The sequence below is a fragment of the Gymnodraco acuticeps genome, unplaced genomic scaffold (assembly GCF_902827175.1).
Source record: "Gymnodraco acuticeps unplaced genomic scaffold, fGymAcu1.1, whole genome shotgun sequence".
Classification (NCBI taxonomy): Eukaryota; Metazoa; Chordata; class Actinopteri; order Perciformes; family Bathydraconidae; genus Gymnodraco; species Gymnodraco acuticeps.
Window position 1 is genome coordinate 340535 of NW_022990837.1, and position 15608 is coordinate 356142.

Consider the following 15608-nt stretch of genomic DNA (forward strand, 5'->3'; position numbering starts at 1 on the left):
TGGCGGGAAAGTGCGAGTGAGAAGACCGACAGAGGCTGCGTTGATATACAGTCTCTTACAGTGCAAATACGTAACTTACTCGCACTAAAGTTATTAGTAGTACGTGTACACTACAGTTTACCTGTTTCCGACTAAAACATCAGCCACAACTCTATACTTGCAAGTATTATATTGTGTAGAAGGGAGATTTCATATCTGCCTCTTGTCGCTAAGGCAACTTGTGTATGTGAGATGCAGCGTCACGCACGGCACGTTAGGGCCGGCGGGCTTTCATTCCGACCAATCAAATCGTTGGGAGGGAAGGCCGGCGGGCTTTCCTTGACATGTCCCTGACACAGCGGACTGCGGGTGTAGAATAGAGTGAGTGTAGCGTGCAATACTGTGTTTCACCACACATTAATTTAGAGGGGCGCTGTTTCAGTCTTTTTAAAATACTCACTGACAACAGCGGAGAGATGTTTTTTAACACAAATAAAAAATATGAAGAAATACCCAGCCTCCAGGAGAAAACGCCACTGGAGGCTGAGCAGAATATCCCCTGTGCTTCTCAAGAAGTTGTCTTTATGGGTGAAGTTAATTAACTTAAAATTACCATACTGCTTATAATTTATATAAGGTGTTTATTAATGGGTTTAACTAGAACAGTGTTTCTCAAACTTTTTCATACCAAGGACCACTTAACCAATAAAAAAACACTCGCGGACCACCTAACTCCACAAATATCAAAAAACACATCGTTTTTCTAGAACAGATTACAAATCGCCTGAAAATGGTAAACAAGTGGCAACATGTGTGATGAAGGTGTTGCGCTGGGCTATATCATGCAATCAAAAGTGAAACTTAACCTCGCTCCATTGTGGAGATATTCCCGCGAGAGTGCGGAAAACTGAAATGTATTTATTTATTTCAAATGTGACATTTTACCAATATACTCACGGACCACTAGGGGGCGCTCACGGACCACCAGTGGTCCGCGGACCACACTTTGAGAAGCACTGAACTAGAAGATGATAGATGATGGCATTTAATTTAATCTGGCATAATATGATTAGTCAACATCAGGATGAATTTGTCTTTTTCTTATAATTACAGGAAGCGGGAATGAGCTGCAGGAATCTGTTAAAGTCCTAGCAAAAAGGAAATTAAAAGAAGAATCTACAGTGTCCAAAGCACAAACCATCTCCTGGAAGTAACAGGTGAATTTGGATTTGTCCTGGATAGGATTTTAAAATACAACACAGACTTCAAAGAGTTTATAGCTGTTGATAGAAGTGAGAACATCAGTAACTTTGACAGATTCCAAGTGCACTTTTCTGAAGCACCGGATCTTCAGCCTGTCCTAAGAGAAGTCTGTCAAACTCAGGTATACATGTACCATGCTTGTTAAATTGTGTTTCAAAAAATCACACAGGCCAGAACTTTACTTTGTGCTGTGCTTGCTCTTATTGTTTTGTTCAGCCAAGAACCAGTTCTTCTGAATGGCCTAACTGATCTACTTAAGAAGAAAATTCCAGAAGTATTTGATGAACTGCAAACTAATGCCATTCTTACCGAGAAGACCAGCCTCAAACTTGTCAAAGTTTGCATCTCTGACTTGGTGGAGAGGCATGGGTTGTAAGTATAAATGTGAAATGTGTTTATATATAGGGGTTGGGACACTTTTCCCTTAATTTCATTGCCCAACCATTTCTGTTTCCGGCCTTAAATTGTTCTTGTAAATGTTTTACATTTCAGTTATTCGTATTCATATTCTGTGAACAATGTATTTTATTTTGTTAATAAAGTCCCTATCTTTCAAATTGAAACTGCTCTGCTTGCTAACTTGTATTTGTTGATACCATACTTACTATAGGGATGAATACATCATTATTAAAGCTAATTAACTATAGATTCACTATAAGATCACCATAGCCAACTCTATAGGATTACTATAGTAATTTTCTGTAGTGTGTTCCAAAAAACCATAGAAATAATATATAAAGCACTAATAGTGATACTACATAAAACTCAATAGTATAGCTATAGTAATTTCCTATAGTGGTCGAAAAACCATAGAAATACTACAGGAAACACTATAGTATAACTGTAACTTCACTATAAGATCACCATAGCCAACTCTATAGTATTACTAAAGTAATTCTCTATAGTGTGTCCCAAAACACCATAGAAATACTATAGCAGTTTTTTGTGGTATTTCTATAGTAATTCTCAATAGTAATACTATAGTGTTTTTTCGTAAGGACACACACACACACACACACACACACTTTTATTTCCATGCAACTATCTGATTGGTCTGGTGTCATGCCTCTGTTGCATTCACTGAACACTGGAAATTACAGTCCTGCAGTCCACTCGAGTGTCATGATGAGGTTCACGTAAAGCACGGTTAATGTATTATATCATTGAGGTAGAATTGTCCGGGGCTACAGAATTGTAGCCAACAATGTGGAATTTATTGGCTACATATTACACAGATTATACACAGCGGGAGCAGCAATAACACCATTTTCCCACAGCGCCCTCAGCACCCCCCTTCCCGCGCCCATGGCTGTGAACCTGTATGGAGGCTCACAAACCTCCACGGAGACCTGCAGTGGAGGATCCTCCACGGGGCTCTTGGCGTTAACGCCTTTGTGTCGAAAATAAATCCCACCGTGTCTTCCGAGTGTCCGTTCTGCACCGACAAAGAGACAATCACACACTGCCTTCTGGACTGTCACAGACTGAAACCTCTTTTTATTGTTTTAAAAACCTTTTTAGATTGTGGGGAGGTTTTTGAATTGCAAATTTGGTGAAGAGCTGAAAATGTGTTAAGAGTTTTGGAGATTTGAGCTGAGGTTTTGCTCTTTGAGTGTGAGATTAAAACATTTTGCTTCATGTGAGATTATGTGTTAGCAACTGAAAACAACTGTAATTTTGTTTTGGGGAATGATATGTGAGGAAATATGTCAAATCATAGGGTATAAGGTTTCTAAAACTAGTTTGGTACTCTATTTATGTAAATTCACTGAGGAAATGATTGCAAGTGACAGATAGTTGATCAAAATTCTGCTAACATCCAGTAAGAAAGCTAATACTAGGACATCTGGGGTGAGGAAGCACCACCAACGAAAAACCAATGGGTAACAATTGTGGAAGAAATCTTTTTGATTGAACAACTGATTCATAAATTGAGATTACAAGAAACTCAACAGAAAGTGGGAACATTGGACTCAAAACTACGGAGCCCCCCTGGTGACATTGGTGAGAAAAATATTAATACGTGGCCACGTATTAATAATGCGTGGCCACAAATTAATAATGCGTGGCCACGAATTAGTTATTACGTTCCCACGCATTAGTAATTTGTGGGAACACAATAATTATTACGCAATAACTAAATCCAGATAGTCTATAGAAACTGATGACTGAGTGACAACCATAGACAACACTATAGCTAAACTCTGTACCGTAGGCTACGGCTATTATCGCGAAGCATGGATCATTTTGATTTGATTTCATTTTATTTTCATTTGGGTATGAATTATAATGATATTCTGCAATCCCTTGCAGTTAAGCACAGTGTCATCCTTAGCAAAAGGCACTTGATTCGGCTGCTGAAAATGCACGGTTTGAAACGTAGTTGAGTAAAGTTAGAACGATATTGGCAGATTCGGATTTCATGGATCAATAACTCATGAACAAAACGTTATTCAGACACAAATTACGTCTCCTAGGTACCGTGGTAAGGTTGACAACGAACTACAATCACATGTTGATCAAAAAAAAAGCCAATATGCGCTGTCCTCGCTCCGAGCTGGACACATTACATTGGTCTCTATCTGCAGCCGGAGAAGAAACAAGTGCTCAGGGACCGTCTGCAAATATACTGTATAATAGTGAAGTGATTGAATATTATTGTATTCTCTTTTTTCGGAGTTGCACTTTGCAGACGGTCCCTGAGCACTCATTTCTTCTCCGGCTGCAGATAGAGACCAATGTAATGTCTCCAGTTTGTGCACGTATTGGCTTTTTTTTTTGGATCAAAATGTGATTGTAGTTCGTTGTCAACCTTACCACGGTACTTAGGAGACGTCATTTGTGTCTGAACAACGTTTTGTTCATGAGTTATTGATCCGTGAAATCTGAATCTGCCAATATCGTTCCAACTTTACTCGACTTGTTGTCACTCAGTCATCAGTTTCTATAGACTATCTGGATTTAGTTATTGCGTAATAATTATTGTGTTCCCACAAATTACTAATGCGTGGGAACGCAATAACTAATTTGTGGCCACGTATTAATATTTTTTCGCACCAATGTCACCAGGGGGGCTCCGTACAAAACAAAGACATTTGACTGGAACAATAGCTAACAGATACATGTATCTTCAAGACTATAATAACATGAAGACATATCCCTATCCTTTTATTTATTTATTTGTTTGTTGTTATTGCCTTGCTGGCCTTTCGTTGCATGATTATTATGTTGTTTGTAAAGAGCATGTTAATGCCATGTATATTGGGACAATTAAGATATAGATTTAAACAAATATATTTTACATTGTGAGTCCAGTTATCCAACGAGAAGCCACATCAAAGAAGAGTGGCAACAATAGACTGGTATAAGATCTCCATCAACAGACTGGTAGATGATCTCCAACAACAGACTGGTAGAAGATCTCCAACAACAGACTGGTAGAAGATCTCCAATCAACAGACTGGTAGATGATCTCCATCAACAGACTGGTAGAAGATCTCCATCAACAGACTGGTAGATGATCTCCAACAACAGACTGGTAGAAGATCTCCAACAACAGACTGGGAGAAGATCTCCAACAACAGACTGGTAGATGATCTCCAACAACAGACTGGTAGAAGATCTCCAACAACAGACTGGTAGAAGATCTCCATCAACAGACTGGTAGATGATCTCCAACAACAGACTGGTAGATGATCTCCAACAACAGACTGGTAGAAGATCTCCATCAACAGACTGGTAGATGATCTCCAACATCAGACTGGTAGAAGATCTCCAACAACAGACTGGTAGAAGATCTCCAACAACAGACTGGTAGAAGATCTCCAACAACAGACTGGTAGAAGATCTCCAACATCAGACTGGTAGAAGATCTCCAACAACAGACTGGTAGAAGATCTCCAACATCAGACTGGTAGAAGATCTCCAACAACAGACTGGTGGAAGATCTCCAACATCAGACTGGTAGAAGATCTCCAACATCAGACTGGTAGAAGATCTCCAACATCAGACTGGTAGATGATCTCCAACATCTTGCTGCAGCGATCCCGTAGGATTCTAGTATCTGTAATGAGGCCCTACCTAAGTGTGAGTGTGGCAGTCGTGCAATCTTACCCTAAATCAGAAGAGGACAGCGCATCATTCATTTAAGTTACCCCAGACCAAATGGGTGGGATGGTTTTATTTGAAGAAATGGTCCACACTCTAACACCGTTTTTTACTTTATCTGGTTACAATGTGACAGTTATACAATGTCTTACTCTCTGGTATTAATTATTAATTTACCGGTGAGCATGTTTTCCTTTCTGTTAAAACTCCCTGCATATCTCCAGAGAAATGTCCTCATGATGACAGCGGGTAATACAATCTAGGGAGAGATTCCCAGTTAAGAACCCTAAGACCTTTTTTCCTCTCTCAGCTGCTGCTTTTATATCATACCAACAGAAGCAGAAGTGAATGCACACCAACAGACCCATGTATGTGGAGAAGAGTCAATGCTTCCAGGTGTGAGTCTGGACATGTCCCGACTTGCCTCAAAGACTAAACTAAAGCTTACAGTAATATCCCATTGAGTCAGGGGCCTCCTGCTGTGAGAGTAAGGGTGTCTTCCCTCTGCTGAATAGTGACACCTTTAGTGATAAGCTATATCAGACCTTACACTCTTTCACGTCAGTTTAACAAACTGTACATTTAGTATATAAGTATAGAGCAGGAGTGCCCAATCTTTTTTTAACCGAGAGCTACTTTTAAAGTTGCCAGTCTGCCGAGATCTACCAGTCCAAATAGAGAGGCGTAGCCATTACCCAGCCTACTACCAGGTAAATACACACTTCTACTTGTATAAAACTGTCCTTTGTACGATGAATACTTCATAAAATACTGCAGATCCTTTATCTTACCTATTTCTAATCTACACACATACAAGTATTTAACTGAAGACAATGTACTTAACCCCAAATAAAAGAACCCAATAAAAAGAGTTGTTAAATAATAGTGAAGTCACGTTGTAATAACAATAACTCATCTCTCTCGAGTTTTCCTTTTGAGCTTTGCCAAAAGCCACTGTGTCAAGTGTCCTACTTGAGTTGCCGTATGTAGTTGTCAAATATGGCGGACCATCTTGCACATGCACACTGTAGATAGGGCAGGGCGGCAGATCGGGTAGTGACAGACACGGACAACGTCAGCTAACTAGTGCACTGCCCACCAGCCACGCCCGACACATGGGGTCACGCCGGCCAATCACAAAGCTTTGATGCGTTCAAGTGCATTATTCTGGCACAGGAAGATAAAACAGAATATTGTTGTTCTATTTTTAGACACATCTCGCGATCGACTGTGTAGCGACAGCAGGAAACAAACTAAGTCGCTGAGAGGCTGAGACTTGGCCTGTTTGCTGTTGTATGACACGCTAAAAAAGTACTCGCTGAGATCTGAAGCTCTGTTTCGTAGTATGGTAGTTTAATGAAAAAACTCGGTTCTCAGACATATACACATCTAATTTAGCAATGTGTGCTGCAATATCCTCCTCCATCTGAAGATGCTCCTTTCTCCTCCTTATTCGCTCCTCCTCTTCCTCCAGTTCATGTTTGTCCTTTAATAGTTTATTTCTTGCCATTAAAGCTGCCAAGTCAGCCTCTGTTTTACGGCATGCAGACGAAGCAGTAGAAGTTGCAGACTTTTTCCCCAAAGCAGAATTTTGTGATCGGGTTGCTCTTCTTCCGATCTCCACGTTTGACACACTGTCACTTGGATCCTCTTGCATGTCATCTGTAGTTGGAGTATCCGGCACAGCAGCAGTTATTGTGGCAGAATCCTCTTGTGGCTCCTTTAACCACTATTTAATGTCCCTCTGAAAGCTTTCACTGTATTCCAAGATACTGGCAAACCATTCCTCTTGTTTCTTCAGCTCATCCTCTGGGAGGAAAGGAATCAACATTTCATGTGAAATAATGGCTTTTTCACCCAGTTGAATTAATTTATCTAAATGAGTTTGCACACGTGAGGCTTTTCCCCTTTCTCTCATGTGTCCTTTTATTTCTGGTATGAGTGCTTTTATTTTGTTCACACTGGTTTTACGTTCCCGTTGAAGTTTTTCGATGTTATTCACCAATGCCTTCGCAGTGAGTGTGCGTTCTCTTTTCCCATAGTCCATTTCAACACCTTCAACATCAACATTTATTTGACTCATTTTCTCCGTCAGATTATTCAAGCTTCCTCAGTGCATTGGTTTGATTGCAACACACTCGAAGATCGGAAGACAATTCCTTCAAAGCATCACATTTCCACATGGCCACATCAACAGAGCAGCGCGACTTCCATGCGACAGAGCGGAGTTATACGGAGATACACAGCGGTGAATACGTGCACATTCAGCGGTAAGGCTTACCTGGCTGTGATCCGCGTTGAATGCGGCTTCCAAACTGCAGTCTCTATTAACAGCCAGTGCTTACCTCAGTGAATTATTTCCATATCTCCATTCTCATCTAATAGATCCTTAATCCATGCGCTGTTTGATGATGATCGCCTTACGCCTTTTGTGCTTGTTGTTTTTTTGTTGACAAAATATAGCGACAGCAGGAAACAAACTAAGTCGCTGAGAGGCTGAGGCCGGGCCTGTTTGCTGTTGAATGACACGCTAAAAAAGTACTTGCTGAGATCAAAAGCTCTGTTTCGTAGTACGGTAGTTTAATGAAAAAACTCGGTTCTCAGACATATACACTGTTATAATCAAAGCAATTGTAATCTTGCGGTCAACAAAAAAGTACAACGGCCCCGTATCACCCTCTCTTCCACACACCCACACCTCACACAGGTGAACAGGATTATAATCCTTTTCTCTCCAGACAGCAGTTGGAGACAGTAATCCATGCCTTTGTCACCAACCGGCTGGACTACTGTAACTCTCTCTACATGGGGGTCAGTGGGTCCGCCCTCGCACGACTGCAGCGGGTGCAAAATGCTGCAGCAAGGCTCTTAACTGGCACACGGAAGTATGACCACATGTCCCCTGTTTTAGCTTCTCTCCACTGGCTGCCAATTTATTTTAGGAACCATTTTAAAATTATTTTATTTACTTTTAAATCCCTAAATGGCATGACCCCACCATACCTTGCTGAGCTGCTACAGCATTACACGCCGAACCGCCCTCTCAGGTCAGCGGACCAACGGCCCCTGAATGTGCCTAAAACCAGGTCAAAGCTCAGAGGGGACCGTTGCTTCTCTGTAGCGGCTCCCAAACTGTGGAACGCTCTGCCCCTGGAGATCAGACAGGCCTCCACACTGCCTGCTTTTAAATCGCTTCTTAAAACCCACCTCTTCTCCTTAGCGTTTTAACATTTGGCGTGTCAACATCTTTCAGAGTGTTGCTTTTTTGCACTTAAATTGTTTTTTGTTTTTACTTGTACTTGTTTTATGGTGTGTGAGCTGAGCTGTGTTACTTTGTTTGTAAGCTTTGTTTTATCTATTTGCCTGTATAGCACTTTGGTCTGGAGGTTTAAAGTGCTTTATAAATAAAGTTGTATTGTATTGTATAATGAGTGCCACCCATACCCATGTGACCCAAGCCAACCAATCAATATTGATCATGGCTCCTACAGACTGGTTGGGCATCCCTGGTATAGAGCTTCATGACATATCATGCATTTTACATTTTGGATTCTACAAAATTATATTTGATTATATTAACTTTAGTTTTAATTATATAACCCAATTTGGAAACCTCCTCAGTCTCTGTTTATAAATGTTGCCAGTTCTGGTCCTCCACAGTCCTCTCTTTACTTGGACCAAACATATTTTATCACAAACAGTCGAGTTATCGCATTATATATCACTTACTGGGAATTACCCAAAGAGTTTAAACCCAACAATAATCACTGTTCAGAAGAGTCTTCAGTGTCAGGTTCAGAAGAGTCTCCAGTGTTGTCCTCAGTCTCTGGTTGTAAATGTCTCTCTGGATCTGAGTTCCTGGCTGGTTCTGGTCCTCCACAGTCCTCTCCATCAGCATCTGTTTCCATGTGTTCAGCCGAGCTGCTGGCTGGAGGCTCTGCCTCTCTGTTCTCCTCAATTTGAGTTTGATGAAGCTGTGAGGACTGATGACCAACACGCTTATGGACTTCGACCTGTTGACTCCAGGTGAATCTTTCATCACAAACACTGCAGCTGAATGGTTGATCTCCTGTGTGGATTATCATGTGGCTCTTTACATTTCCTCTGTGTATAAAAGCTTTCTTACAGACTGAGCAGCTGAATGGTTTCTCTCCCGCACTACGTCTTGAATCACTGAGAGGGTCTTGTTTATTTCTCTGAGAGTTTGAACCTGGTTCTCTGGTCTTCTTCCAATCAGCCCTGTCTTCAGTGTCAGGTTCAGAAGAGTCTCCAGGGTTGTCCTCAGTCTCTGGTTGTACATGTCTCTCTGGATCTGAGTTCCTGGCTGGTTCTGGTCCTCCACAGTCCTCTCCATCAGCTTCTGTTTCCAGGTGTTCAGTTTGTCTTTGATGAAGCTGAGAGGACTGAGGTTTCTCTTCATCATCTTCACTCTTCACAGGGACAGGAGTGAATGTGAACTTGGTGATATCAGCCTCCTCCAGCCCTTGAAGCTGCTCTCCCTCCTGACTGCTCCAGAGTTCCTCCTGTTCCTCTTTAATGTGTGGGGGGGGGGCTCTGGGTCCTCCTGATTCGGCATATGTTGGTTTTGATTTCCACCTTCCGTAAACAATTCCTCTCCCTGGTGATTGCTGTTAAATGTTTCACCACTGTGGGAAAATGCATGTTTCAAAGAGCTTAAATCTGACAGGCCTTCACTGCTGTTTCCAAAAATCATCGTGTTCACTGTTTTCAGTCTCTGAAGAGTCTCCAGGTTTGTCCTCAGTCTCTGGTTGTAAATGTCTCTCTGGATCTGAGTTCCTGGCTGGTTCTCGTCCTCCACAGTCCTCTCCATCAGCTTCTGTTTCCATGTGTTCAGCTGAGCTACTAGCTGGAGGCTCTGCCTCTCTGTTCTCCTCAGTTTGAGTTTGACGAAGCTGTGAGGACTGACGACCAACACACTTATGTCTTTTGACCTGATAGCTCTGTGTAAATCTTTTTTCACAAACACTGCAGCTGTATGGTTTCTCTCCTGTGTGGTTTCTCATGTGTCGTTTTAAAGGTGATTTCAGGGCAAACGCTTTATTACAGACTGAGCAGCTGAATGGCTTCTCTCCTGTGTGGATTCTCATGTGGCCCTTTAAATTTCCTCTCTGTGTAAAATATTTCTTACAGACTGAGCAGCTGAATGGTTTCTCTCTAGCACTACGTCTTAAATCACTGACAGGGTCTTGTGTATTTCTCTGAGAGTTTGAACCTGGTTCTCTGTTCTCCTTCCAATCAGCCCTGTCTTCAGTGTCAGGTTCAGAAGAGTCTCCAGGGTGGTCCTCAGTCTCTGGTTGTAAATGTCTCTCTGGATCTGAGTTCCTGGCTGGTTCTGGTCCTCCACAGTCCTCTCCACCAGCTTCTGTTTCCAGGTGTTCAGTTTGTCTTTGATGAAGCTGAGAGGACTGAGGTTTCTCTTCATCATCTTCACTCTTCACAGGGACAGGAGTGAATGTGGAATTGGTGATATCAGCCTCCTCCAGCCCTGGAAGCTGCTCTCCCTCCTGACTGATCCAGAGTTCCTCCTCTTCCTCTTTAATGTGTGGGGGGCGCTCTGGGTCCTCCTGGTTCGGAATATGCTGGCTTCGATTTCCACCTTCCGTAAACAATTCCTCTCCCTGGTGATTGCTGTTAAATGTTTCACCACTGTAGGAAAATGCATGTTTCAATGAGCTTAAATCTGACAGGCCTTCACTGCTCTGTTTCCAAAAATCATCGCCTTCACTGTCATCAGTCTCTGAAGAGTCTTGAGTGTTGTCCTCAGTCTCTGGTTGTAAATGTCTCTCTGGATCTGAGTTCCTTGCTGGTTCTGGTCCTCCACAGTCCTCTCCATCAGCTTCTGTTTCCATGTGTTCAGTTTGTCTTTGATGAAGCTGAGAGGACTGAGGTTTCTCTTCATCATCTTCACTCTTCACAGGGTCAGGAGTGAATGTGGACTTGGTGATATCAGCCTCCTCCAGCACTTGAAGCTGCTCTCCCTCCTGACTGCTCCAGAGTTCCTCCTGTTCCTTTTTAATGTATGGGGGGGGCTCTGGGTCCTCCTGGTCCAGACTGGAGCTCCACTCCTGCTGCTCAGGGGGAACCTCTTCTTCAACCACCACCAGCTGCTGGACGTCTGCAGGAAACACACGTGAAATTGTTCGTAAAATCTCCAATTCTGTCTTTTTTTTTTTTTAAAGATTCAGAATTTCTAATAAGACAGACATCGACCCCCTATTGATTTACATTTAAATGTTTTTGGGGACTAATAGAATATGTTTACACAGCAAATGATGTTTCTAGATCAATGTATATATTGCATTTTACAGCTGAAAATGTTTAAGGCTGTGGTTATCCAATTTACTATGGAGGGAACCTACCAAAATAAAAACTAAATAATTCATTAAATGAAGCAAATAAATAAACGTAGGCATTGGATCGGTGAAATGTGACATGAATTTATATTCTTGTTTTAATTTTCTATTTTATTAATTATCCTTAGTATTTCTTCCGGCAATAATATTGTAGAGTAATATTTCAGATGTATTGGATCATAATAAAATCTGGGTAAACCTTGATTTATTTGTTAATAAAGAGAGAGTCTAATAAAGAGGGAACAGACCTGCTCTGTGGATCTGAGGCTGTAACACAGCGTCCAGTAGTTTCTGGTGTCTCTCGTTCTCCTGTTTTGAACGAGACAGTTCCTCCTCGTACTCTGCTATCGTTCTTTCAAACAGAACAAAGATGTCTTCAGCAGCTGCAGTGAGTCGCTGCTTCACCAACGAGAGCAGCACAACACTCATGTTTACTAAATCACCACTTCCTGTTGAACACACTGTTTCTCTCTGAAGCTTCAGTCTCTGTTGAACACACTGTTTCTCTGAAGCTTCAGTCTCTGTTGAACACACTGTTTCTCTGAAGCTTCAGTCTCTGTTGAACACACTGTTTCTCTGAAGCTTCAGTCTCTGTTGAACACACTGTTTCTCTGAAGCTTCAGTCTCTGTTGAACACACTGTTTCTCTCTGAAGCTTCAGTCTCTGTTGAACACACTGTTTCTCTGAAGCTTCAGTCTCTGTTGAACACACTGTTTCTCTGAAGCTTCAGTCTCTGTTGAACACACTGTTTCTCTCTGAAGCTTCAGTCTCTGTTGAACACACTGTTTCTCTCTGAAGCTTCAGTCTCTGTTGAACACACTGTTTCTCTCTGAAGCTTCAGTCTCTGTTGAACACACTGTTTCTCTCTGAAGCTTCAGTCTCTGTTAAACACACTGTTTCTCTGAGCTTCAGTCTCTGTTGAACACACACTGTTTTCTCTGAAGCTTCAGTCTCTGTTGAAACACACTGTTTCTCTCTGAAGCTTCAGTCTCTGTTGAACACAACTGTTTCTCCTGAAGCTTCAGTCTCTGTTGAACACACTGTTTCTTCTCTGAAGCTTCAGTCTCTGTTGAACACAACTGTTTCTCTCTGAGCTGCAATCTCTGTGGACAACACTGTTCTGAAGCTTCAGTCTCTGTTGAACACACTGTTTCTCTGAAGCTTCAGTCTCTGTTGAACACACTGTTTCTCTGAAGCTTCAGTCTCTGTTGAACACAACTGTTTTCTCTGAAGCTTCAGTCCTCTGTTGAACACACTGTTTCTCTGAAGCTTCAGTCTCTGTTGAACACATGTTTCTCTGAAGCTTCAGTCTCTGTTAACACACTGTTCTCTCTGAAGCTTCAGTCTCTGTTGAACACACTGTTTCTCTCTGAAGCTTCAGTCTCTGTTGAACACACTTTCTCTCTGAAGCTTCAGTCTCTGTTGAACACACTGTTTCTCTCTGAAGCTTCAGTCTCTGTTGAACACACTGTTTCTCTGAAGCTTCAGTCTCTGTTGAACACACTGTTTCTCTGAAGCTCAGTCTATGTTGAACACACTGTTTCTCTGAAGCTCAGTCTCTTTGAACACACTGTTCTCTCTGAAGCTTCAGTCTCTGTTGAACACATGTTTCTCTGAAGCTTCAGTCTCTGTTGAAACACACTGTTTCTCTGAAGCTTCAGTCTCTGTTGAACAACTTTCTCTCTGAAGCTTCAGTCTCTGTTAAACACACTGTTTCTCTGAAGCTTCAGTCTCTGTTGAACACATGTTTCTCTCTGAAGCTTCAGTCTCTGTTGAACACACTGTTTCTCTGAAGCTTCAGTCTGTTGAACACACTGTTTCTCTCTGAAGCTTCAGTCTCTGTTGAACACACTTTCTCTCTGAAGCTTCAGTCTCTGTTGAACACACTGTTCTCTCTGAAGCTTCAGTCTCTGTTGAACAACTGTTTCTCTCTGAAGCTTCAGTTCTGTTGAACACAGTTTCTCTCTGAAGCTTCAGTCTCTGTTGAACACACTGTTTCTTGAAGCTTCAGTCTCTGTTGAACACACTGTTCTCTCTGAAGCTTCAGTCTCTGTTGAACACACTGTTTCTCTCTGAAGCTTCAGTCTCTGTTGAACACACACTGTTTCTCTCTGAAGCTTCAGTCTCTGTTGAACACACTGTTTCTCTGAAGCTTCAGTCTCTGTTGAACAAACTGTTTTCTCTGAAGCTTCAGTCTCTGTTGAACCACGTTTCTCTCTGAAGCTTCAGTCTCTGTTGAACACACTGTTTCTCTGAAGCTTCAGTCTCTGTTGAACACACTGTTTCTCTGAAGCTTCAGTCTCTGTTGAACACACTGTTTCTCTGAAGCTTCAGTCTTGTTGAACACACTGTTTCTCTCTGAAGCTTCAGTCTCTGTTGAACACACTGTTTCTCTGAAGCTTCCTGAGCTGCTGTTCAGCTGGACGGCAGGAAGCAGAGATTTGGGAGGATGATGTCCCTGATGCTGTTTAGATTCCTCCAGCACCACGGGGGTCCTGTGTGGATGGCAGCTCCTTCCTCAGCAGATCCAGTTCTCCAGAATTGTCCTAATCACAGAGAACAAGAGAAAAAAGAAAATAATTAATTAATCTTATAAACAAATGATTGCAAAATGATGAATGACCATCTCTAAAGGATTATTTACAATTCAGTACTGTTTTGGTTTTTAAAAATGTCTATATCTATACAAAACATTTCTCTGAAGTGTTTCGTACCAAAATACCAAGCCATGCCTCATACATTAGTTACACTGTTTTACAGTTTTTCTCCCCAAAAATAAAAAATGTTTTATGTATTTCATAATGACAGGAAATCCTATTCAAATTACAAGAATAAACGGTTTATTGAAATGCGTCATGTATTTTAACAAAAGAAAAACTGTATAAATGGAATACATTAAATATCTGTTTTTAGCAGCTTTTAAAGATCTCCTATCGGCTATTTTAAGGCACATATTATGGGTCTCAGATACATACAAATATATAAAAACATGTCTATGTGTTTTGCTCAAAATACAAAACAGGTCATGCATTTTAGACATCCCTCACATTCCTCTATTCCAGCTGCTGATTTTGGGTCCTTAGCTTAAAAAAGAAAGAAGAGGAGGCGGCGCTAATGCCTGATCAGAATTCTACCGGAGATAAAGTTAAATTCTGCTGTGATAAAACACCATCCTGTTCTAAACCACATCAAGGATTATTTCTAAGACAGTATGGAGCTCAAATGCTTTTTCTCTTGCAGGTTTATCAGAAGGTGAGTTCCTTTATTTATTTCCTGCTTTTTAAACACTGTGCTCTCCAGTACAGGCTAGCTCTGAGTGTTAGCGATGCTTGCTAACGTAAACACAGACCATATTATGTCCAAAACAACGTCAGGCATTGTTTTCTGATAGCAACTTTCTGTGGGTCCGCCGCCGATTTTGCGTCATATCGGCAGCAAATCTGTATCCGCTCGTTGTTACCCCCTGTGTTTTAAAAGATTTGGGTACGGAGGAAAAGAGAAAGGGTTTTAATTTCTGACACTGTGTGAGTCTCCTGACACACCGGGGACACATATTTATGTATAAAAGACATCAAAAAGCACATTTTTCAAGATGGGTCCCCTTTAAAATGCAAATTTAACAAACTAACTGTAAAAATAAATGATTTTCTGTTCGCAAAATGTGTTGCATTTTCTGTATTTTACAAAAATACTTTTGTTATGGCCATATATCACTGTCAAATACATTTAAAATACTGTTAATAATCATTTAAAAAAATAATAATTGCAAGAAGAAAAAAAAAATATATAAATATATATATATATATATATATAGCCTCAACATTAGTTTTCCCTCCGAACTTGCAGAGGTAAGACTTGAAGTGTAATTATTCGAAGTCATTCCAT

The 15608-nt window shown here is 41.2% G+C and overlaps 1 protein-coding gene across 1 annotated transcript; it reads right to left on the minus strand.

Annotated features, from left to right (window-relative positions):
* Positions 1–6680: 6680 nt before the first annotated feature.
* Positions 6681–12322, minus strand: LOC117557232 (zinc finger protein 8-like). The gene is made up of 2 exons (XM_034232955.1): positions 11972–12322; positions 6681–11485 (listed from the first exon to the last, which is right to left on the minus strand). Exons 1-2 carry the CDS (start codon positions 12150–12152, stop codon positions 10041–10043), a joined length of 1626 nt encoding a protein of 541 aa, XP_034088846.1. The 5' UTR covers positions 12153–12322; the 3' UTR covers positions 6681–10040.
* Positions 12323–15608: the final 3286 nt, after the last annotated feature.

What these genes read in the sequence shown, in the direction of transcription:
- LOC117557232 (XM_034232955.1), bottom strand. Translation starts at nt 12,152, where the DNA reads ATGAGTGTTGTGCTGCTCTCGTTGGTGAAGCAGCGACTCACTGCAGCT. An exon ending in GCCTCAGATCCACAGAGCAG is followed by an intron (nt 11,486 to 11,971) that starts GTCTGTTCCCTC and finishes TGTTTCCTGCAG; the next exon opens with ACGTCCAGCAGCTGGTGGTG.